Source organism: Mya arenaria, chromosome 11 (assembly GCF_026914265.1).
Source record: "Mya arenaria isolate MELC-2E11 chromosome 11, ASM2691426v1".
Taxonomy (NCBI): Eukaryota; Metazoa; Mollusca; class Bivalvia; order Myida; family Myidae; genus Mya; species Mya arenaria.
This window is the reverse complement of record NC_069132.1, coordinates 17,641,625-17,664,643: the sequence shown is the minus strand read 5'-3', so window position 1 is coordinate 17,664,643 and position 23,019 is coordinate 17,641,625. Positions and strand designations below refer to the sequence as shown.

General features: G+C 34.9%; 2 protein-coding genes across 7 annotated transcripts in view; one reads left to right on the top strand and one right to left on the bottom strand.

The window, feature by feature from the left end:
* Positions 1-5,332: 5,332 nt before the first annotated feature.
* On the bottom strand, positions 5,333-14,423 carry LOC128207740 (arrestin domain-containing protein 3-like). Of its 2 annotated transcripts, XM_052910857.1 has the most exons (8): positions 14,300-14,423; positions 13,229-13,443; positions 12,661-12,801; positions 12,257-12,471; positions 11,752-11,943; positions 10,822-11,004; positions 10,096-10,264; positions 5,333-9,872 (listed from the first exon to the last, which is right to left on the bottom strand). In XM_052910857.1, exons 2-8 carry the CDS (start codon positions 13,410-13,412, stop codon positions 9,700-9,702), a joined length of 1,257 nt encoding a protein of 418 aa, XP_052766817.1. In that variant the 5' UTR covers positions 13,413-13,443; positions 14,300-14,423; the 3' UTR covers positions 5,333-9,699. The 2 variants fall into 2 exon arrangements, with proteins under 2 accessions (XP_052766817.1, XP_052766816.1); XM_052910856.1 differs by lacking the exon at positions 14,300-14,423 and having other exon boundaries at positions 13,229-13,528.
* A 760-nt stretch (positions 14,424-15,183) lies between these two features.
* LOC128209349 (plectin-like) overlaps positions 15,184-23,019 on the top strand; it is a 56,271-nt gene continuing 48,435 nt past the window's right edge. For 3 of the 5 annotated variants that reach the window (XM_052913357.1, XM_052913356.1, XM_052913355.1), the window contains exons 1-4: positions 19,566-19,643; positions 20,638-20,786; positions 20,993-21,052; positions 21,299-21,387. In XM_052913357.1, coding sequence (XP_052769317.1) covers positions 19,627-19,643; positions 20,638-20,786; positions 20,993-21,052; positions 21,299-21,387 — 315 coding nt within the window. In that variant the 5' untranslated portion in view covers positions 19,566-19,626. Of the gene's footprint in view, positions 15,276-19,565; positions 19,644-20,637; positions 20,787-20,992; positions 21,053-21,298; positions 21,388-23,019 lie in introns of those variants that run through there. The other 2 variants (XM_052913359.1, XM_052913358.1) reach the window with 2 other exon arrangements.

Below are 23,019 nucleotides of genomic sequence, written 5' to 3'. Positions count from 1 at the left end.
GGACAATAGTCCTATACATATTCTAACCAGATTTCACCCCTTCATGTAGCTGTACGGGAGGTCGGTAAGGTATCTTATTAATCAATGATATGGGTATGTGTTGTATCTGTCCATTGCTACATAGTCATGTAGTCGAGAGGACATGAGCATTTCAAAAGCAATGGTCCTGAGGCGAGTGTGAATTGGCCTTCTGTAGAATAGAATAGATCGTACAAAGTGTATATAAGTGATGTCCTCAGATCGATCCACGTTTGTGATATATTTAACTGTAAGCATTTTCTTACTCTTTTTTTTTTGTTTCTAATTGAAATAAAGCATTACGCCTTCAGACCAATATTACTAAAATATTAGAAAGTCAGTATCAGCCTTTAGAAAGTAGGGCGGTTAAAAACGTTCAGATAAGAAACCTATAATAGTGTAAAAGCACTTTCCTTAATGGCTGAAATTTTTGAACCAATGTGATGGCAATATTTTTAGAAATATTCTACTCTTTAATTCCATATTGTTTACGTGAAAAATAAACAATAGCCTAAATATATACAGGTTTACAGCATATTTACAACATATTTTAGTATAAACTGTAATTTTGTCTGTTTATATTGTTGAATTCATTGATTATTACATTGTGTTGAATGTTGCTGTTATCATTATGAAAGATAATAAAATGGATAAATACTAACTGTAATTGTGTGATACGTGTGTCCTGGACTGAATTAAACATGGATTTTTCTGGAATGTTGACAGTTAAGCATCAACTTTCTTGCAATTGTTTGTTTGAGGATTTTTTTCTGGACAAGCGACTGGAACTATGACAACCAAACACAGTAATTTCATCGCCATGTAGCACCAAATGTGTTGTTAATACATGTTTACATTCAGATTAGTGCATGGTAAGTTCTTTCAGTCTGGAAAAACAACAACATAATTATTATAACCACAATATATCTAGCAAACAAACTTTGACAAAATTACGGAAACACACTTCACAAACAAAACAGCAATATTTCCCCACAGTGACATTGGAAAATGTGTTCTCGCTACCAAACATTTCTCTTGAGAACCGAGAAACTTGAATTTTTTTTCAATATTCCGTGCAAAACTAATTTGTACTTCACTCCTCAATACAAGTTTCCTGATATGGTAAAGTAGTTACTGCTTTAAAGTATTTGTTTTCACTGATAGACCCAGCAACCTAAACACTTGGTCACGTTAAGGCACATACTCTATCTTTACCTGCGTATATGTTTATACGTATTATCGAACAAAGCTGCATCTTCTGGCTTTAATATAGTGAAACAGGTTGACAAAAAGGAAAGCTGCGTTCAAAATAATGTTCAAGTTACGTACAGAACATAAACGTAAATATTTGAAAGTAAACAACTTTTGCTACGATGTTTATAATTTCACCCAAAATTATAATTTGTGTTGATTATTTTCATAAAATCTTATACATGTACATAATATGTCACTGTGGCGAAGCGGATATTGTCCCCGCCTAAAGGTTTAAAGAACCCAGAATCGATCCCTGTATTTTTTCCATATGTTTATTTCATATAACAACAAATCACATTGATTCGTTTTCACAAAACAACAACATATATTTCCAATGTTTGAATAACATGTAATATTCTTCATGAAGAAGAAGAAGCAGAGGAAAGTTTATACAAAAGAACTAAACAACACAATACATATTTGAAATAGGCCAATATGACACTTGATCAAATTATTATAATACAATGGCTTATATATACATGTATGGTGGAGCTAATTTATAAATAGATTCATTGATATCACAATGTTAACAACTGTATCTCTGTAATTCAATATTATTTTCTAAGTATAAATATTATGAAATCTTTCTCTTCTGTATATCTATGATGTGTATAACCTACGCGTGTACATACATATTTGATTAAGAACAAATGGCCCATGATCAAAGTTATATGGAATATATGCTCGTAAGTAAAATCTTTGGCGAACAAATAAATGAGTAAACAAATATACATATCATAAGACAACAACTTCATCTTAATTCGGTGTACCAATACGATAATGATATAAGTTTAATTACCTATTAGTGAATAAACATGTTTATGAAACTGGTTATATATTTTGGTTGACCAGCATGAAAGCAATTTAGGTCTCCCTTAATTAGCCTGAATTTGGATTTGTGTCTTTCTTATTTCAAAATCATTAAAGATAAATTTCTTCACAACAGTTGCATTATTAAATTTAAACAAATGAACAGTTTTGAACATACTTCATCTTTCTCTATAGTATATCTTGATATATTACCTCGTATACCATTATACAATATGTATTAAAATAACAAATGGTATTCGTCTTCTAACTTATACCATGCTGTACATAACCGTTCTTATGTTGGTACATTTCTCCATCGACCAGTCACAATATCGAGCCGGTGTGAAGACAAACGTAACTTTGTAAGTTATATTCTATATTTCTGAATGTTGACTTGGTTAAAATATTATTGCATTTATTAATTTGCAAATACTTCATTAAAAGTTCCTCTAGTTGAGTTTCTAATCTGCTGTACCAATTTTAAATAAAAGTATCCTTCACTCGACGCTTAAATATGCTAAGGAATATATTTTTGCTACAAACATCTTGTGCTAACCAAAAGTCCTGAAACCCTGAATTGCATAACATACTTTTCACCTATAACCACCTGTTTGTTTTTCTTAGGGTTATTTTCAATTTCAAATAACATGTTGTATATATAATACTTATGTATTTTCGTTCACTACAGTGTAATATCTTAAAGCTATATTTTAAAACAGCTGTTAATCTCATCGAATAAAAATAAATTATGCCTAGCTCTCCATAAATAAAATCATTTTGTGTAGAAGTTTTAACACCAAGTTAATTCTTACAAAACATAGTATGTATTCTTTCTATTTTGTTTGTACGGGAAAACCCCAAACTTCACATCCATAAAATGAAAAAGGCTTAACTAATTTATCAAATGAATCTAAAACATGTTCAGTGGATATGTTAACAACGCTTTGAAGATATTTCTTCATTTGAAAATTGCCTTATATGCCTGTCCTGACAATGTTTTCAAACATTCAGTACAATTCCCAAATAACAATATTTTGGTACAATTTCAGTTCCTGGATCACCATATTGAACATGAATATTTTTCGCTAATCAATCGCCATTTCTGAAAATAATAATTTTAGTCCTTTCTTTATTTAAGCTTCTAAAATGTCTAGATTACTTTGGATTTCTACACTAGTCTTTGCAAAAATTACAATGTCATTTGCATACATCAATAAAAAAGAGTTCAGCAGTATTAAGATCAATGCATTTGGCTACATTCAGAAACAACTCTTCTTCTAGGTCATTAAGGTACATTTAAAATATGAAAGTGCCCATGTTCTATCCAGTGATATGTAACTGCACCATCTGATCAACGAGCGTTCGACACAATATCGTACGATCAGGAATTCTTGTCAATACGAAGTAAGTGTCACAAATGCAATTGAAATATTACTTGAAAAATAATATGAACTTTGCCTTAACTTACTTATATTAACGGGTATAAATTAAAAAAAAAAATGGTATTATAACTGTTCAGAAATATCAATGCGAAAAAGCGATGGAACGATTCATCCATTGATAAGCTGGTCCCTTTGTCCCTTATGTGTTTAACAAAACGTTTAACGACATAAATAGACTCTCCTGTCAGCGTTTTTGCATCGATCAAACTATTCTCAGACAAGATCATCTAATTTACATTGCTTTTCAGCGGTTATGCGTAAAGAGATATTTTCATTTTGCCAGACGAAGTTTCAGGCCAATATTTAATTTGAAAACAAGACTTATTTCATTCAAAGCATTAAAGATGCCGCGAATGCTTTTGAATCTTGACTAAAGAAATGAGATGCATTTCCCAAAGCATACCAAGTTCGAGGTACCTGGATATAAGCATTCTTCAGTTATTTAACGAAACCAGATATTTAGCCCAAGGTCACCAAGAACTTGACTTTTAACCAAATATTAGAAAGTCAGTATCAGCCTTTAGAAAGTAGGGCGGTTAAAAACGTTCAAATAAGAAACCTATAATAGTGTAAAAGCACCTACCTTAATGGCTGAATTTTTTTAACCAATGTGATGGCAATATTTTTAGAAATATTCTACTCTTTAATTCCATATTGTTTACGTGAAAAATAAACAATAGCCTAAATATATACAGGTTTACAGCATATTTACAACATATTTTAGTATAAACTGTAATTTTGTCTGTTTATATTGTTGAATTCATTGATTATTACATTGTGTTGAATGTTGCTGTTATCATTATGAAAGATAATAAAATGGATAAATACTAACTGTAATTGTGTGATACGTGTGTCCTGGACTGAATTAAACATGGATTTTTCTGGAATGTTGACAGTTAAGCATCAATTTTCTTGCAATTGTTTGTTTGAGGATTTTTTCTGGAAAGCGACTGGAACAATGACAACCAAACACAGTAATTTCATCGCCATGTAGCACCAAATGTGTTGTTAATACATGTTTACATTCAGATTAGTGCATGGTAAGTTCTTTCAGTCTGGAAAAACAACAACATAATTATTATAACCACAATATATCTAGCAAACAAACTTTGACAAAATTACGGAAACACACTTCACAAACAAAACAGCAATATTTCCCCACAGTGACATTGGAAAATGTGTTCTCGCTACCAAACATTTCTCTTGAGAACCGAGAAACTTGATTTTTTTTCAATATTCCGTGCAAAACTAATTTGTACTTCACTCCTCAATACAAGTTTCCTGATATGGTAAAATAGTTACTGCTTTAAAGTATTTGTTTTCGCTGATAGACCCAGCAACCTAAACACTTGGTCACGTTAAGGCACATACTCTATCTTTACCTGCGTATATGTTTATACGTATTATCGAACAAAGCTGCATCTTCTGGCTTTAATATAGTGAAACAAGTTGACAAAAAGGAAAGCTGCGTTCAAAATAATGTTCAAGTTACGTACAGAACATAAACGTAAATATTTGAAAGTAAACAACTTTTGCTACGATGTTTATAATTTCACCCAAAATTATAATTTGTGTTGATTATTTTCATAAAATCTTATACATGTACATAATATGTCACTGTGGCGAAGCGGATATTGTCCCCGCCTGAAGGTTTAAAGAACCCAGAATCGATCCCTGTATTTTTTCCATATGTTTATTTCATATAACAACATATCACATTGATTCGTTTTCACAAAACAACAACATATATTTCCAATGTTTGAATAACATGTAATATTCTTCATGAAGAAGAAGAAGCAGAGGAAAGTTTATACAAAAGAACTAAACAACACAATACATATTTGAAATAGGCCAATATGACACTTGATCAAATTATTATAATACAATGGCTTATATATACATGTATGGTGGAGCTAATTTATAAATAGATTCATTTATATCACAATGTTAACAACTGTATCTCTGTAATTCAATATTATTTTCTAAGTATAAAAATTATGAAATCTTTCTCTTCTGTATATCTATGATGTGTATAACCTACGCGTGTACATACATATTTGATTAAGAACAAATGGCCCATGATCAAAGTTATATGGACTATATGCTCGTAAGTAAAATCTTTGGCGAACAAATAAATGAGTAAACAAATATACATATCATAAGACAACAACTTCATCTTAATTCGGTGTACCAATACGATAATGATATCAGTTTAATTACCTATTAGTGAATAAACATGTTTATGAAACTGGTTATATATTTTGGTTGACCAGCATGAAAGCAATTTAAGTCTCCCTTAATTAGCCTGAATTTGGATTTGTGTCTTTCTTATTTCAAAATCATTAAAGATAAATTTCTTCACAACAGTTGCATTATCAAATTTAAACAAATGAACAGTTTTGAACTTACTTCATCTTTCTCTATAGTATATCTTGATATATTACCTCGTATACCATTATACAATATGTATTAAAATAACAAATGGTATTCGTCTTCTAACTTATACCATGCTGTACATAACCGTTCTTATGTTGGTACATTTCTCCATCGACCAGTCACAATATCGAGCCGGTGTGAAGACAAACGTAACTTTGTAAGTTATATTCTATATTTCTGAATGTTGACTTGGTTAAAATATTATTGCATTTATTAATTTGCAAATACTTCATTAAAAGTTCCTCTAGTTGAGTTTCTAATCTGCTGTACCAATTTTAAATAAAAGTATCCTTCACTCGACGCTTAAATATGCTAAGGAATATATTTTTGCTACAAACATCTTGTGCTAACCAAAAGTCCTGAAACCCTGAATTGCATAACATACTTTTCACCTATAACCACCTGTTTGTTTTTCTTAGGGTTATTTTCAATTTCAAATAACATGTTGTATATATAATACTTATGTATTTTCGTTCACTACAGTGTAATATCTTAAAGCTATATTTTAAAACAGCTGTTAATCTCATCGAATAAAAATAAATTATGCCTAGCTCTCCATAAATAAAATCATTTTGTGTAGAAGTTTTAACACCAAGTTAATTCTTACAAAACATAGTATGTATTCTTTCTATTTTGTTTGTACGGGAAAACCCCAAACTTCACATCCATAAAATGAAAAAGGCTTAACTAATTTATCAAATGAATCTAAAACATGTTCAGTGGATATGTTAACAACGCTTTGAAGATATTTCTTCATTTGAAAATTGCCTTATATGCCTGTCCTGACAATATTTTCAAACATTCAGTACAATTCCCAAATAACAATATTTTGGTACAATTTCAGTTCCTGGATCACCATATTGAACATGAATATTTTTCGCTAATCAATCGTCTTTTCTGAAAACAACAATTTTAGTCCTTTCTTTATTTAAGCTTCTAAAATGTCTAGATTACTTTGGATCTCTACACTAGTCTTTGCAAAAATTACAATGTCATTTGCATACATCAATAAAAAAGAGTTCAGCAGTATTAAGATCAATGCATTTGGCTACATTCAGAAACAACTCTTCTTCTAGGTCATTAAGATACAGTGAAAATATGAAAGTGCCCATGTTCTATCCAGTGATATGTAATTGCACCATCTGATCAACGAGCGTTCGACACAATATCGTACGATCAGGAATTCTTGTCAATACGAAGTAAGTGTCACAAATGCAATTGAAATATTACTTGAAAAATAATATGAACTTTGCCTTAACTTACTTATATTAACGGGTATAAATTTTAAAAAATGGTATTATAACTGTTCAGAAATATCAATGCGAAAAAGCGATGGAACGATTCATCCATTGATAAGCTGGTCCCTTTGTCCCTTATGTGTTTAACAGAACGTTTAACGACATAAATAGACTCTCCTGTCAGCGTTTTTGCATCGATCAAACTATTCTCAGACAAGATCATCTAATTTACATTGCTTTTCAGCGGTTATGCGTAAAGAGATATTTTCATTTTGCCAGACGAAGTTTCAGGCCAATATTTAATTTGAAAACAAGACTTATTTCATTCAAAGCATTAAAGATGCCGCGAATGCTTTTGAATCTTGACTAAAGAAATGAGATGCATTTCCCAAAGCATACCAAGTTCGAGGTACCTGGATATAAGCATTCTTCAGTTATTTAACGAAACCAGATATTTAGCCCAAGGTCATCAAGAACTTGACTTTTAATCATATGACGTCAACAAATCAGGGTGCTGGTCAATTCTGTTACATACTTTTTATGATAATAAAGTATTGACACAGTTAAAAACCGTAACCTATGAGTTTCGGGACACGTTATTAAAAACCCATAATAAATGTTTCCAAAGGTTTTTTATCAAACATATTTTTTTATAGTTTTGATATACAATAATTATGATGGCTGGTCCAATTTGATCACGTAATTCTCCATGGTACAACATTAAAAACCTCTTCCAAAATGACGTCGTGTTTCCACGCGACGTCAATAATATCTCATAACTTCTGTCAAAACTGTTTCATAGCAGCATTGATATTTTGTTCGTTGGCAAAACGTACACAAAACATCTAAGTTACAACTTAATTTTAAATTCAACTCGACAATAATTGAAGTCAATTGCAGGGCGATGAGCCTTGCTTCTATCGTGTGTACTTCAACTGTTGGTAAATGAACCTACCATTCCAAGGTTTTGAAGCGCCTTTTAAATCAAGTGCAGAACATACAGCTGTCGATCGACTTTACACAATAAACAAACCCAAGTGCACATCAAAAAGTTATGTGATATGAAAAATATAATGCACACCGAAATAAATAGATACAGAAGTCAATTTGTTGTGTAAATAGACATTTTTCTGTATTTATTCTAATTTTTGCCCTAAACTGTCAGAGTTATATATCCTTGATATATTTAAATTATATTTATGGCACTGACACATATATCTAAACATATCATTTCTGCCCCGAAAGCACGCTTTGATTACAGCAACGGAACAAGTAGTTTAAACCTCATTCTAGTGACAATTATTCAAGTTTTAGCACAATTTCATTTTATTGTCCAGAAATAGCATCACACAATTATTTTTATGGGCTTGGCAATTGCTGTATAGCAGGAAATAGACTTTCTAATTTCCAGTTCTAAGTCAGGATAATTAATACTCGTTCCTGGAACCGTTACGTCAAAAGCAATACTTTAGTCCTGTTTGCGCAGTGCTAAGAGCACTCGCTCCCCACCAAGGCGACCCGGGTTTGATTTTTGGCTTGGGTGCATGTGAATTTGGTTATTCTTAGACAAAATAGGTAAGAGCGGTATGTTGTAATTCATGTTCTCATTGGTGTTTACATTTCCAGTTATTTCTAGTATTGATATATCTGTAAGTAAATGCTAGGTTCCCCTTGTACCCTTGGCTTGGTTCCATTGGTACGGCTGGTTCCCCTGGTACACTTTGCTTGCTTCTCCTGGTATCTCTGGTTCGCTTGGTACCCTATGAACCTTGTTACCTAGTCCCCCTGGTACCGCTGGTTCCCAATGTAACCCTTGTTCCCCTTTTGCCCTGGTTCTCTGATACCCTTGGCTTGGTTTCCCTGGTAGCCCTGGTACAGCTACTTCCCGCTGTTTCCGTTAGTTCCCATGGTACCCCGTGCCTATCAGGGCTGGTTACACTGTTATCCCTGGTACCGCTGGTTCTCCTGGTAGCCCAGGTACCCTTGGTTCCACTGGTAACCCTGGTAGCCCTGGTACCCTTGGTTCCCCTGGAACCTTTGGTAACCCTAGAACCACTGGAATCCCAGGTTAACAAGTGCCTTGGTTCCCCTGGATCCCTTGGTACCCTTGGTTCCCCTGATACCCCAGGTTTCCCTGGTACCCTTGGTTCCCCTGATACCCCAGGTTTCCCTGGTACCCTTGGTTCCCCTGGTACCCGATGTTTCCCTGGTACCCTTGGGGCCCCTGGTGCCCCAGGTTTCCCTGTTACCCGTGGTTCCCAAGGTTTCCCTGGTACCCTTGGTGGCGATCGAACTCAAGCTTCGACGACGACACTAGGACTATGGCAATATCTCGACTTTTTCTTTAAAAATCAAAACAGAGGAGCTAAGCGGAGTGATGAACATAGACGTGATTAAATAAAGAAGATCAGTGCTTGTAAAAACGCAACGGACACATCCAGGAAGGAGGGTAATGGGTTAGAATTTCAATTACGTTACACTATTTTGTGTTGACAGTACACTTATCCTTGAAAGTCATGAAACGGCGGCCTCAATGAATTTTGTTTCAATTTGATGTGTTCGGTGTACATTTTAGAGTCTATGACGTCGTCAGGGTATACACGTCTGTTACGGTCTTTACGACGTTGTCGGCCGGAGTCGTTCGTGGACGTGGCTCGACCAACTCCTCTTGACTCTTGAAAACATGATTAAGAAGAATATATAGCTGAAACATCCGCCTTGTATGACATACATGTAAAAGCATTGTATCAGCTAATGACGATCTATATCATTTCGTTTTACATGTTTTGATTGTTAACGTGTCAAATTAATTTTACTGTAGCTTGATCAGAGGACTCGTACTTGTTTGTAAAAAGTCCAAAAAATAAGGTCTTATTTAGCAAATTAAACCAGGGTACCTTGCCCGGATGTTCGCCTGTGAAACTGCGCCACCGTATCTACCTGACCCTGTGGCCCCTGTGCGCGCACGCGGGCGAGGGGTGGGGCGTGGACGTCCCTGTTGGAGAGCGGCACGGCCCCTAGCACCACTTCCACCGTCACTACAAGCCGACCTTTCAGCACCACCATCTGTCACAGACAAAGATAACTGATGCATGCACTTTGATAATAATTTCTGTACTTAAATATCTATCTACTATGTCAGTACTACATGACTATATATAAAATATACAGAGAACATAGTTGTTTGTTTTAGTTAGCTAACGATTTATTTCATCGAGTGAGCATCGAAAGTCAAATTTTCACAAGCGTTCCCCAAAAAGTGTATGCAGGCGTTACGTAGCTGAGCTGTGGCTGATTGCGTTACGTCAAAATTGTGTCTAAATGCGTAATCTCACTGAACCGGTGTCTGAAGGCGTAACGTCTACATGTATATTGCGTTTGAAGGCGATACTTCAAGCCTTTGTTTATTCAGGTGACTGATGTTGTACATGCGTCTTAAACCTTAAACATGTGTCTGACATTGTGTCGTCAAGCATATTTCTCAAGGTCGCTTGGCTAGACTGTGTCTGGTGGTGTTACTTCAAGCTTGTGTAGTAATACATTACCTCAAGTCTGTGTCTAATGGTGAATATATTGTACATTACCTCAAGTCTGTGTCTAATGGTGAATATATTGTATATTACCTCAAGTCTGTGTCTAATGGTGAATATATTGCTGGCAGTGACGTTGAACATCTGGTATTTGGGGATGAGGAGGGGAACGTCTGGCCACTCCCGGCTGGCACACGGCTTCACGGAACCTCCAGACACCCACGTGATGTCGTCACGCTGTACATGCGTCTTAAACTTGGTTTTGTACACTCTTTCCTGAAGACCCCATGAGAATTTTGTGTGTGCACATAAATTCAGATTATTCATGAATAGTGGTTTTGTTTGAATAAGCTGTGCTGGCCTTTCTATTTGTTTTTAGATCATTTTGGCAGAATTTAAACAGCAACTTTGTTGCATTGCACAAGTAAATCACTTCATGGGGAAATTTGTATGGCAAAACGTACCATCAATCTCCAAATATGCTGCTATTTCTGCTGATGGTCGGAAACAACGCGAATTGCTTTAAGACATAAATAAATAATGCATTTCCCGTGACAGAAATAAAAAGCAATATCCATTTTCTATACATGCACTAATATGTAGGTTGTGTGCGATTTTTTGGACGCATTACGTTGTTTTGTTTTTGCACAGAGGTTTCTACTGCTCATTACACTGAAGTTTTAATAAATACATTTTTCCAAATCAAAATTTTCTGGGGTTGTCTACCACGTAAATTCCAGCAAGTTTTACAATAGAGTCAGTATGTATCGGTTCTAATCACGTGCATTGACATTTTAAATATAAACTATAAACTGGGAAGCGCTAAACTGGGAAACAAGTATGCGCTATTTGTAAACGGGTAAACTCAGCTAAGTCCACGACAAAAATACTATTAATGATGTATTGTCGGCTTCATACTAGCTCGTTTTGAAAATTCTAGACTTATTGTGTGGAAGTAATGTTTCGGTAGATTTTGGAACCAGCTGGTGTTAGCCCCTTTAAAAGCCTATCACAGGAGCTGACCTCATACAATACAAACTTGACGTCACTGATATGCAAGGTTGAATTGTTCTCTACGTCCGCCTGCACGTGCACTGTCTCCCCGGGAGCGTACCCGGCCCGCACGAGCCGCAGGAAGGCCACGATGGGCTCATGCCGCCAACAGCAGCATAAGCACTGCCGCGGCTGGAATGTTTTCTGGGCACGCACCGGATACTGCAATGGTCGGTGTAACAAGTGTTTAATTGAAGCAGACCTTGTAAATTGACCAATCTGTTACAGAATGATTTACCTGGAGTTTTAAATTTTCAAAACTAACGAGACGACGAATCTTTGATCTGATAAAAGTACACGAGCTTCCTCAACGCTGACATTTTGGAAGTGCATGAAATGTGGTAAAAGTGCAAGCATAGTGCGTTTATGGGGATATGATTTTAATTACGCTGTAAAATTCGTACTCCTGGAATGGCTGTATCTGAAAGAAAGTACATATCTGTTTGTTTTTCTTCAGAAAAATGAATTTACTCACCGTAACATCCGGAATAATAATCTTGTTGAGGTCGGTGGGGTCAGAAACAAGAATGGCCTTGCGGTCGCTACGGTTATGGACAGCGTTGTTGTCGAGTTTCAGGGTCGCCTCCACAAAGTACTCAATCCGACACAGATTGTCCTCAAAGTTCTCAGGCAACGGCGGCGCTAGGCGGAACCGGAACGGCAGCCGCGTCTCCCCCGCCACCACGTCACCTGCACGCATAGCGTAGTATTTGTACGTGCATGTGTGCAATGTGTTCGTCAGTAATAAATAGGTTTATCACTTTTCGTTACGCTATAAATTGGCATTTCTGTAAAGATTGTTTTTTTCTGCTTTAAGGAAAATCATGTGAAATATAATACATAAAACTATAACGAGCACATGTGCTCAGTTCTATCTACCTGGTTGGAGGAGTGGCTCCCGCACGTGGAAGTATTCCTCATGCGCATCGAAGGCCACAGTGTCCACACACTTGGTGGAGCTTCCGAGCCGCCGCTCCGTCCAGTAAATATCGGTCGTGCCGCAGTATCGCAAGACCACACCTGCGACATGATAATCCTTGAATTCTTACAAAATGCCTGAACATCTAAACGGATTCAATGTCTTCCATGAAACAATGACTAAACGAGTTAATTTATTTTTTAATTATCCATATTCTATAACTGGGAAACAAGGGGAGACATTCTTTATTAAATTTTGCATAATATGCTGGTAGTTTAAACCATGACGACCAACACTAGCACTCATGAATGTGTTCTGCTGATCAAACATATTCCAGGATCATGGAAATGAAGATGGAACAAAATCGTTTCATGGATGAGCATTCAAAAGTTGACAAAATTGATGACAACGACGATAAAGATTGATAGTGGTTTACCGGGAGTTGCTCCCGACTAAACACGACATTACAAGGGGGCAAAAACAACCAGAAACATTTTTATGTATTTTGCCTTTCAGCTTTATTCTTACCCCTGATGTAGAGAGGAGTATCAATGTCTAGTACGACGTGACCCTCGACTAGCTGGCCGGGCTGGTACGTGTCATAGTGGCAGTTGGTTAGTTCAACCTGGAAGCTCCGCACATGGCGCCCTTTCCTAGTGATGTCATCAACTTCCTGGTCCTCTTCCAACTCGTAGCTGACGTCAAGACTCATTATATCACGGCCACGGGTGTACACAGGCGTCCTGGTCACGTGACAACAGTTACTTATAACGTACGAGAATCCATTTGTTAGGTTGATGCAGCGGTATTAAAGGTTACCTAGCCTGTTCAACGTATCTTCTTTTTGACAAAATTTCCTTTAAGAAACCAATTAACTTTCAAAAATTGAATTTGGTTTTGAATTACATGTATTTTCGTTACGGTTATCTGATATATGTGCTTAGTAGTAAATAGCAATATGCCCATAAAACAATAGAGTCAGTCTAGCGGATCGAGTGTCATAAAGAAGTGTTTAATTTTGCCCTAACGAATGGATCCATGGAAGACACGCATCCAGCTCGGTTCCAATGGGAGGGACACAAGTCATAAATGGCGCCCCTACTGCCCTAGTTGCACCCGACCTAAGGTCAAATCATGCATCACATCTGTAAGTGATGCAAACTAATGTACAGTTATGATAGTGTTGTAAGACGAATGCATCAGCTCAGATATATCGATCGCAGCATCATATCATACTGATTTCAGTTTTAATAATACCGGTGATTTTGAGCGGGTAAATTCCCGTGGTGCTAATAAATAAATTAATGAATTTTAAAAAAAGTATTGAAATACGCTCAAAATGAATCATTTCGTATTAGAAAGTGTTTAAATAAAAAACAAAATAACTCCCATGCAGATATTTTTGACATTCAATTCAATTCAATATTTTGTTGCCTCCAATAGAGAGAGAGAGAGAGAGAGAGAGAGAGAGAGAGAGAGAGAGAGAGATATGATGAATATACAATATTGTCAAATGGAAATATATGAACTAGGTCTACATTTTGGTTGAGGGAAGGGCGCACATCAAAGGTTGCAGCCCTTAGATACACCTCCTCTTACCTCAATTTCTGGATACGCTCCTGTAGAATATTATGATGTTAATTAAATAGACCTACTGTTGGTATTCCCATTTATACTTAAAAAAATAATGTATATATATATGGTCGTACTTCGTAACGGTCTTAGTGTCATAATTTGGTTATTTTCACTAGCGGGTCATGCACCCCCCCCCCCCCAAGATAAAAAGAAACCCCTAAAATTGCCCAAGTTTACTTTTTATTCCAATATATCTAGAGAAAGAGAAAAAACCCAGAATGCACCTTTTCGGACTAGAAATTGCTAAATTTTTAAACTGTTAACCAAAAAAAAAATGTTCTGAGGAAGGGGCGCCCCTAAGTTACGCCCCCTCTTATTTCGATTTCGCGTTCGTCCCTGATTTTAATTTATGTTCGTGTAGATCTAGATTGAACTTTGGCCGGAACGAAATTCATCGCGTGGAATCTACATGATGACGCGATGGTTATATGAATCGGATAGCCGTGGATTGTTCAATTTTAAGGTTAAACGTTTTAAATCCCAGTAGAGTTTTAACTCAATTCCTACAGTTGTTGTTCTTAAATGCGCATTTTGGCTGGGACCATATAACAATAATCCAGCTCCCTGATTTTAGTCAATAAAAGAGGATATTTTTATCGAATGCTCGCCATGATTTTAAATTTTCCCGCGCGAAAAGTTTATATATTTTATTTGTCGTAAAATAATTCACCAACTTATTATTTTTTTCGAAACAGAAATATTTATTTTACTTCAATATAACACAAACAATTTCATTTTTTATTTCGTTGTTTTATGCAAATCGCAGCAAAATTATTTGTAAGTTTTCAAAGAGAGTTCCTTGTTTGTCGTAAAATTCGAATAACGTTTTGCGGCGTTTGTTTACAAATGGCCGACTTCAGATCTCTCGTCTCCTTCTCATTCCAGTTATTATTTGGTGGCAGCTTTTAGACCAATACCTCGAACATTTCTGCAAAAATAGGTAAGAACGTTACTGCAAAACATATACCGCATGTTGTTTCACCTTTCTGTAAGTCATTAGGACTAAATACGATGAAAAAATAATGTTGTTGCTGATGTTAAACAGCCTTGATTGGACATGTCTATACTGCCAAGTACAGGTAGAATTTACATTACTGCATGCTTCCTTTGCAATGGAATCATGTTTTACCATAGAATAGTCTGGTCCTGGTATATACCCCAAAACAGTTTGCCCGGTGTAAGGCATTTGTAAAACCTGACTGTGGAAGTTGGAACGCACATACATGTATGCAGTGTAGACTCAACACTTTATCAGACATGTGAACCTCTGACAATGTCAGAACGGTCTCCAAGTCTGTAGATTGGTTTTAAAAGCGGTAGAATTTCTAAATCCCTTTCATTTTCAGTCAGAACAATGATGGATACAATGTAAACAAAAACTTGATAGTTGTTAATATTTTTAGATTTTTGGAAAAAATGCTTAAAATACGTCATGGTTCAGGGTCTTGTCAAATGTCGGTGTTTTTGATTGTGAAACAGAAGGAATATTGTGTAAAATAAACAGATTTGATGGGGTGTCACTTATAGAAGGGTTAAACTAGGCCTTTAAGGCCAAAAATTGTTTAGATTATTTTTTACAAGAGCTGTAGTTTTCATCGGGCGAGTGGTAGGGGTGTCTCAAAAGCAGTAGATTTTACCTACCGCCAGTTGGGTTCACATGTCTGAATTTATTAACTTTTTGGTGGTTCCTGGCAGAAGAACGATAGAGCCTGCAAAGGTCTCAAACCCCTTTTAAACCATGCACATCTGCTGGAACACTACCTTAATAATTAATTAACATATTTCAACTGACTGAGCAACATGTAAAAAAGATTGCAGGCTCCTTACCAAGCACATAACGTAGATTTCCAACTATGATATTTTTTTTATGTATACTTGGTGTCAATACTAAGTAACCAGGACAGATTTACTGCCCTGAAAGCTTAAAGTTGTAGCATATAAAGCAAGGTTCTTAGGTTTAATACCAGTCTGCATCAAATCAAAGACATACTGTATGTATACATATATATAATTACTGGTACCAGTATGTGTGTTTATGCTTCGGTTTTTAAATATCACTTGAACCTAACTTAATGTGTAACTGCGTGCCTCAGCCAATGGGATTCTGATTTAATAAAGAGGTATCTCACTTATATCATCTTCCAGTAAATTGATTTTTCGATAACAAATGGGCTCCTGAGAAAATTTCACAAAATAAAATGTCTTGTTTTTTATATGGGGCATCTCAATTCATCGATGTGCAGCCTAATAGATATAGTGGCATGTAATAGGAACTGTAAAAATTCATGAATGTTATTCACAGTACATCTGAAGTATTGCCATTTTGATTTTAATGTATTGACTATTCATCACTTCTGAAGACCAGAAAAAATTAATAAACTGTTATGGCCTTCATTAGTGTATGAAAATAGGACTCCATTTGCAATCAATAATCGAATCGAATCGGACTAAGTATTTCGATTTACTATCGGACAATAATCATAAGTTCATAATATCATTAAGGAATACATTCTTTATACATAGTATAATCATGATCATTTAAATGGTTTAACCCTGGAATCTGTACGTGTATTGATATAGTCATGCTTTTTGCAACAGTAAGTAAATATCCACAACCTTTTCTTGTCTTCAAAAATACATAACAAAAAAACACATACTTAATAATTGCACATCAATTGCAAAAATGATGCACACCACATCAGGTAAGTTATCTTATCATTTTATCCATGTAAAAGCATATTAAATATTTGTAACTAGCTTAACATTCATAAAACTCACAAAAAGTATATCGGTTAATAACAAACGATACCAAAAAAGGTTTCTAAAACAGAAAGCATTGAGCCGGGATCCTCTATATTTGCATGTAAGACCTGACCCACGACATCATAGAGACAGATAATTGAGATTTTATGAAATATATAAAGAATTAAAAACAAATTGTAATTTTTGGAGAGTTTGTAAGTTTTTAAGCAAAAGTGTTTATATTTACCGCATTTGTGTAAGAGAGTGACCTCCTATGTTAAAATTAACTTAACAAGAATTTACTGGAAAGAAAAATTGATATGTACTCTACGTTTCCTGCATAACAAAAAATATGTAGTTACCAGAAGTAACACTAGCGACATCGATTTAAGACAACCACTATCGATTGTTGCCGACATAGCATTGTCAGTGATGATTTATCGATTGTACTCGATAATCATTCATCACTAGCCTGCATACTACAGATCAAATAGTCCTTTTTTTTTAATAACCATTCAATCTTTTACCATCATGCCTGTTTTTTGCTTCTAAATAACAAAACAAACAAACATTGTTTTAAAACAAAATCTCCCTACATTTAAATATCTGAACAGCAATAACACTATTGAGTAGCAGAGCTTCATTTTAAGAAAAACAATTAAAGCAATTAAAAAACACAAAGAGAAGTGATCAAAATTAGCAATTCTTGCAAGCCCGTATCAACTCTGGGCTTCTAAAATATCTGTGCTTTGTATTATATTTATATATTCAGGCTAATATGTGAGTTATAATTTTATTATACAAAATGTAGATCACAACAAGTATGGGGAAAAAACTGTTCTGCTTATTTTTCTAAAAACAGCTTACAAAGTCCGAGCTACTGGCCAAATATGCAGCATGTGATGATTAATGTTCAATGCAAATCAATTTGAACAGCTTCTGATGTATTAAGAGGATGGAGAATTTGCCTAATTTACACTTTTCCTGCCACATTTTCTACCAAGTCTTTATGAAATTAAGTGAAAGTATGTGTTTTTATAAATCTACATCACTTTTAATTATTGGTCATGTCTGTCTATGAAGTTGTCACTGGGCTTAAAAAACTGTTAATGCTTGCCTTGTTTTTTAACTCTAATTAGTGAACAGTCTCATGCCTTGGCCAATGGGATTGACAAACAGATTCACATCCAATCATTTAGTGTTCAGCCTGACATGCCCTTCGATCGTTTAGTATTAAGGCACATGCCATCAATGGGGTTATTGAACAGACTCTATTAAATTCAATTATTCAGTACTCGGTCACATGCCTCTGGCAATGGGATCGCCAAACAAATTCACATTTAATCATTTAGAACAGCTCTGACAACCAAAAACCCATAAAGCAGATTACAACCACCAAATTTCCATTTAGTAACAAAAATAACTGCAAAATTTCCATTTAGTCATTAATCGTTTTTTTAAGTGAGTTATTTAGAAGCAGAGTGCTCCCGGCCTGCCACCCTTATCGTTTAGAAATCCAAAAATAAACTACAGCAGTAGTATATATATATATATATGAAGCTGGATCCCAGTCAGAACCTTCATGAGAATGGTAACTTGATAATTTCAACAGTTACATGTATGTGTTTATTTTCAAATGGTTTAATTCACAGTGTTTTTTTCTTGAACTCTGAACCCACAAAGATACAACTAACAATTTATCATTGTAAGTATCAAAACAGAGCCAATGACAAAATATTATGCATTGATGATGTGGAAAATGAAATCTTATTTTATATGAGATATGAAGGAATTTAAATATTATAAATTATCAATTAAAATTATATTTATTGTATCAAAAGCAAGTTCATCGTTGAAAAATATTGAAATGAAATTGCAGTGAATGAATACAAGTTAAAATCAAATTTTATTTGAAGGTACATTTACATTAATGTGATTTTTTTAATATGTTAAATATAATCAACTTTTTTATCCTTTTTCGTCAACTAGTATTTCCCATTTGTATTTTGTACAATAAGAGTGCACAATACAGGTTTGTCAACATTCTGACTATGCCATGCCAGTTCATTCTTTTATTTGAGGTATTGTGGAGATATTGGAGATTATGACAGATTAGCACCGATTTTGATAATCTTGATAACATTTCATCTGTATACAAACAAATTGAGGCCACATGTTTTGCTAATGTTTGGTTTATATTTAGTGCCGTTTGTGTATAAACCCTTTTTCAAGAAATTTAAATATCACACATGATACATATATGCTATAGCCCATTGATCATTTATTTTATGTTTAAATAAGTACCATGAGACCATATCAGGGATCCATAAAGTTTCATATAAAACGAGATAAGTTTAGTCAAATAAACATCAGTTTGCATTTTATTGTTAGGCCTTAGATGTCTGCAAAGTCTGTATTGTCTCATGTCTGAGCTTTATGTAATAATGACTGTTTATTCTAAATATTGGGTAGTAAGTAAGAATTTATAAAATAACTCATTACAATTCTAAATGTAGTATATTGAAGTATCATAGTTTATTATTTTCCTGATGGATGAAAATGAAAGGTGGGTGTTTAATAAAAAATATGTGTGTGTAATGCATTGTGTATCACTTACAGGGATAATACAGAAATTCAATCTACTGGGACTAGGGACATTTTGTTTCTGAACTTTAGCCCTGTGTTCAGGAACTTGCTTCATTTTGATATCAATATGTTTAAGTAAATATCAATATTCCTAAAACTTTGATGGTCTGTTTTCCCAAAATTACAAAATGTGTCTGTTTAAATTTTTGTAACATATTTTATGGTGAAGGCATCTTGTCTATAAAATGCAACAGCAGGGGATAACTGTTCAATCGAATGGTGACTGATTAAAATCAATAGCTTATTCCCTAAAACCAATTGTCATCTTTTAGTTATTCTGCTGTAAGAAATTAATGTTTCACACAGTTTGGACTTGCTGGAAATTAATCAGTAAAGATGTAAGATCTTCCATGTTCAGGAGCATACTCTTGTTAGACTGATCATGCTTACCAACAGCAACATTAATTATTCAGCAGCACCACCTGTGCATGTTGTGGTGGTGAAAGTGAGGTGTGACCTTCATGTTATTGGTCTCCAATCATCTCTATTGGGATACACTAGTTAGTAATAAACATATTGACCTTGCTTTGTTATCTTCTCAATGTGCACATAGTTGCAGATCTTTATTTAATATCATCTAAAGCATCTTGAAGTACAGTATGTTGACTTTACAGTGTTGCCTTTTATCTCTATTGTGGAATTATTATAAGTGTATATTAAGTTAAAAGGAATAGCAGGGATAATAGAAAATAATTATTGAAATTTTCTTATTCATTTACATTGTTTATATTGTGTTGTGACTAGAATGTGGAACCAATTTTATTGAAAGGCCTTGTAGTGAGTTTGTGTGTTGTTATTTTTGTTTAAACATAATATGACCATAAATTAGGATTAGAAGGCAGTTGTATTGAACATTTCCTACATGATAAACATCCTCTACAAATATCAAAGTATAGTGAAGATAATGATTTCAGACTACCAAAGTTTATCAGTTATCGAGCACCAAGACGGCCTGCCAGCTACGCGAGGCTGTTTCAAGAGACGTTTGCCAGCCTCAGACCACTTCCAAAAGTTCAGACCTGCATTACTGCTTTACACACTCAGTCTAGAGCTGAGAAAAAAGGTCAGCTAATATGGTCTCTCCTTCATTAAGATATCTAGTAATGTTGTTATATTATATTATTCAGTTTTTGATGAACATTTGATTTTAAACTGTTTGAAAATGAATCTAATCTTTTCCTTATGATATGCTTGAAAGTGATTTCTTTCACATGTTAGAGCTCTGTGTATTTGTACACTCATTTTCTAAGAATGTACATCTCCCTTCAGGTGATGGTGCTGGGCAGGAAGACGGAATAATGAGCTCTCCTCCCAAGAAACACTTAACTGGTACGCTGTTATCTGTTACTTTACAGAACATCATTATTGCTATTGCCTTAAGTACAAAAGAGAAAAATATAATATTATTATTTGGGTAGAGATAATTGGTATAATCAATTAATCAATTAACTAGAAAGAGCATGTTAATCCCGAAAACCATACAAGAAAAAAATAAAATAATAGTTGAAAATAATAATAAAAAAATAATGTATGTTACAAGTAAAGGCTGACGGATGTTTTTTTTTGGTATGGCAGATGTAAGATATTCCACCACCTCACCTACGAGACATGGAAGTCATGGAGAGGGACAGGGACCTGCCAGGGAGATCTCCAGTCTCTCCCGGGTAAGTACATCACTCATCAGCATGAGCCAATCATAGTGTAAATCTTGTCCTCAATGTTGTATGGTATTGTCATAGTGGTGTATTGTCTTATTGTTTAAATCAATGCCATTGTTTCACTGGTGATTATAGTTTAACATTACCTTCATTGACTTTTTTTGTAATTCCAAGTCTTCTTAAGAATGGAAGTTTTTTAGTGTTAAAATCTTATGCTAGGTTTCAAATGATTTTTTTAATAACTCATTAAGAAACATGTGTGATTTTCGGGTATTGTGGTGTCTAGTCTGATGAGGTATCTAGTTCGCCTTTGGACCTAGTGGATACCAGCAGTTCCACACCTGGTGGCTCAATCTCATCTAGTGTAAACCCTCCCCCTCCCCCCACATGCAGCCATCCTGCGATTGGTATGATCGGGTCTTTCCATTCTCCCACACAAGAGCAGGACAATGACACTCAAGCAAGGACTGTCTCATCAAGTGACAAATATATTGACATTGAGTATGCAGATATTCCCTACATCGATGACGACGGTATTACTACTGTGAACATTAAAAATGGTACAGAAAAATATCAAGAGAATAATGAAAAACAAGTAACAAGCAATGAAAAAATATATGCTAATGATCTGACTAAAGTGTCCGATTCACGTCAAGGAGTTCCTAAGGCAAGTAATAGTGACACGTTAGGTATAAATGTATCCACCACACATTCGCATATCTGCACGAGATGTCCTGTGGATCCTAATGACTTGGAAGCATGGAGGGAACATGACCTAGAGGTGGCCAGGCTGGAGCATGGTACAGAGCCTGAGGTCAGCAAGTCCGACCACATTATGCACACACACACAGACCAGTCTGCCAGTCTCCAGTCTCAAGCTGATTATGTAAATGTTAGCTCTGATAGCGGATATTTAAAAGAAATTCCTAAAAGTACAAATGACCCTCAACAACATAATGCAGTCAAAAACAGTGACTTATTTACAGATGTTAAAGAAGTTGGAACATCATCAGTTTTGGATTCGGAAGATAAGCAAAACATAAAAAGTGAAAGTGAAAAGAAAATTAAATCTATTGAAACTAACATCATGGTTAAAGCTCATGTTTGCCCCTCTGTTTCTGATAGAATTCAGAGTATAGAAGATTCTCAAAAATCTTTTCAAAAAGTGAACCGAAAATCTTCAAGTGTCCAGTTTTCAGATCATGTGTCTATAGAAACATTTTCACAGTCTGAACCACTCAGTTTGCCTGCAAAGAACATGAAGCACAAACAAGTGCAAAAATCAGACGAAATATTAGTAAAATGCAAAGACAGTGCATCAAAGGATCTCTCACCCACAGATTACCTGCACCATAAACAAAAAATAATAGCTGGTAAGATCTTGAAGAGTGAAGTATCCAACCCAGTAAAAGAAGTAGGACATGGCAGCAAAAATGTTAAGAAATACAAAGAGCACAAAAGATATATTGACTATGATGAGTACAGTTCCTCAAGTGATGATGAGTTCCCCATGCCTTTTGAACCAGATATAACAATGCCTAAAAGTGAAACCTATGATGATGAATGTAGCTCTCATTCAAAGAATGAAATAAACCAAACAGAACATCAAATGTCAGATTGGTCAAGATTTACAACACC

Bases quoted from the DNA above. Each gene is read 5' to 3' on its own strand.
- LOC128207740 (XM_052910857.1), bottom strand. From the start codon at position 13,412: ATGAGTCTTGACGTCAGCTACGAGTTGGAAGAGGACCAGGAAGTTGAT. The intron at 12,802-13,228 runs GTAAGAATAAAG...ATCATGTCGCAG, and splicing joins TACTCCTCTCTACATCAGGG to GTGTGGTCTTGCGATACTGC. The intron at 10,265-10,821 runs GTAATATACAAT...TGTCTGTGACAG, and splicing joins CCATTAGACACAGACTTGAG to ATGGTGGTGCTGAAAGGTCG.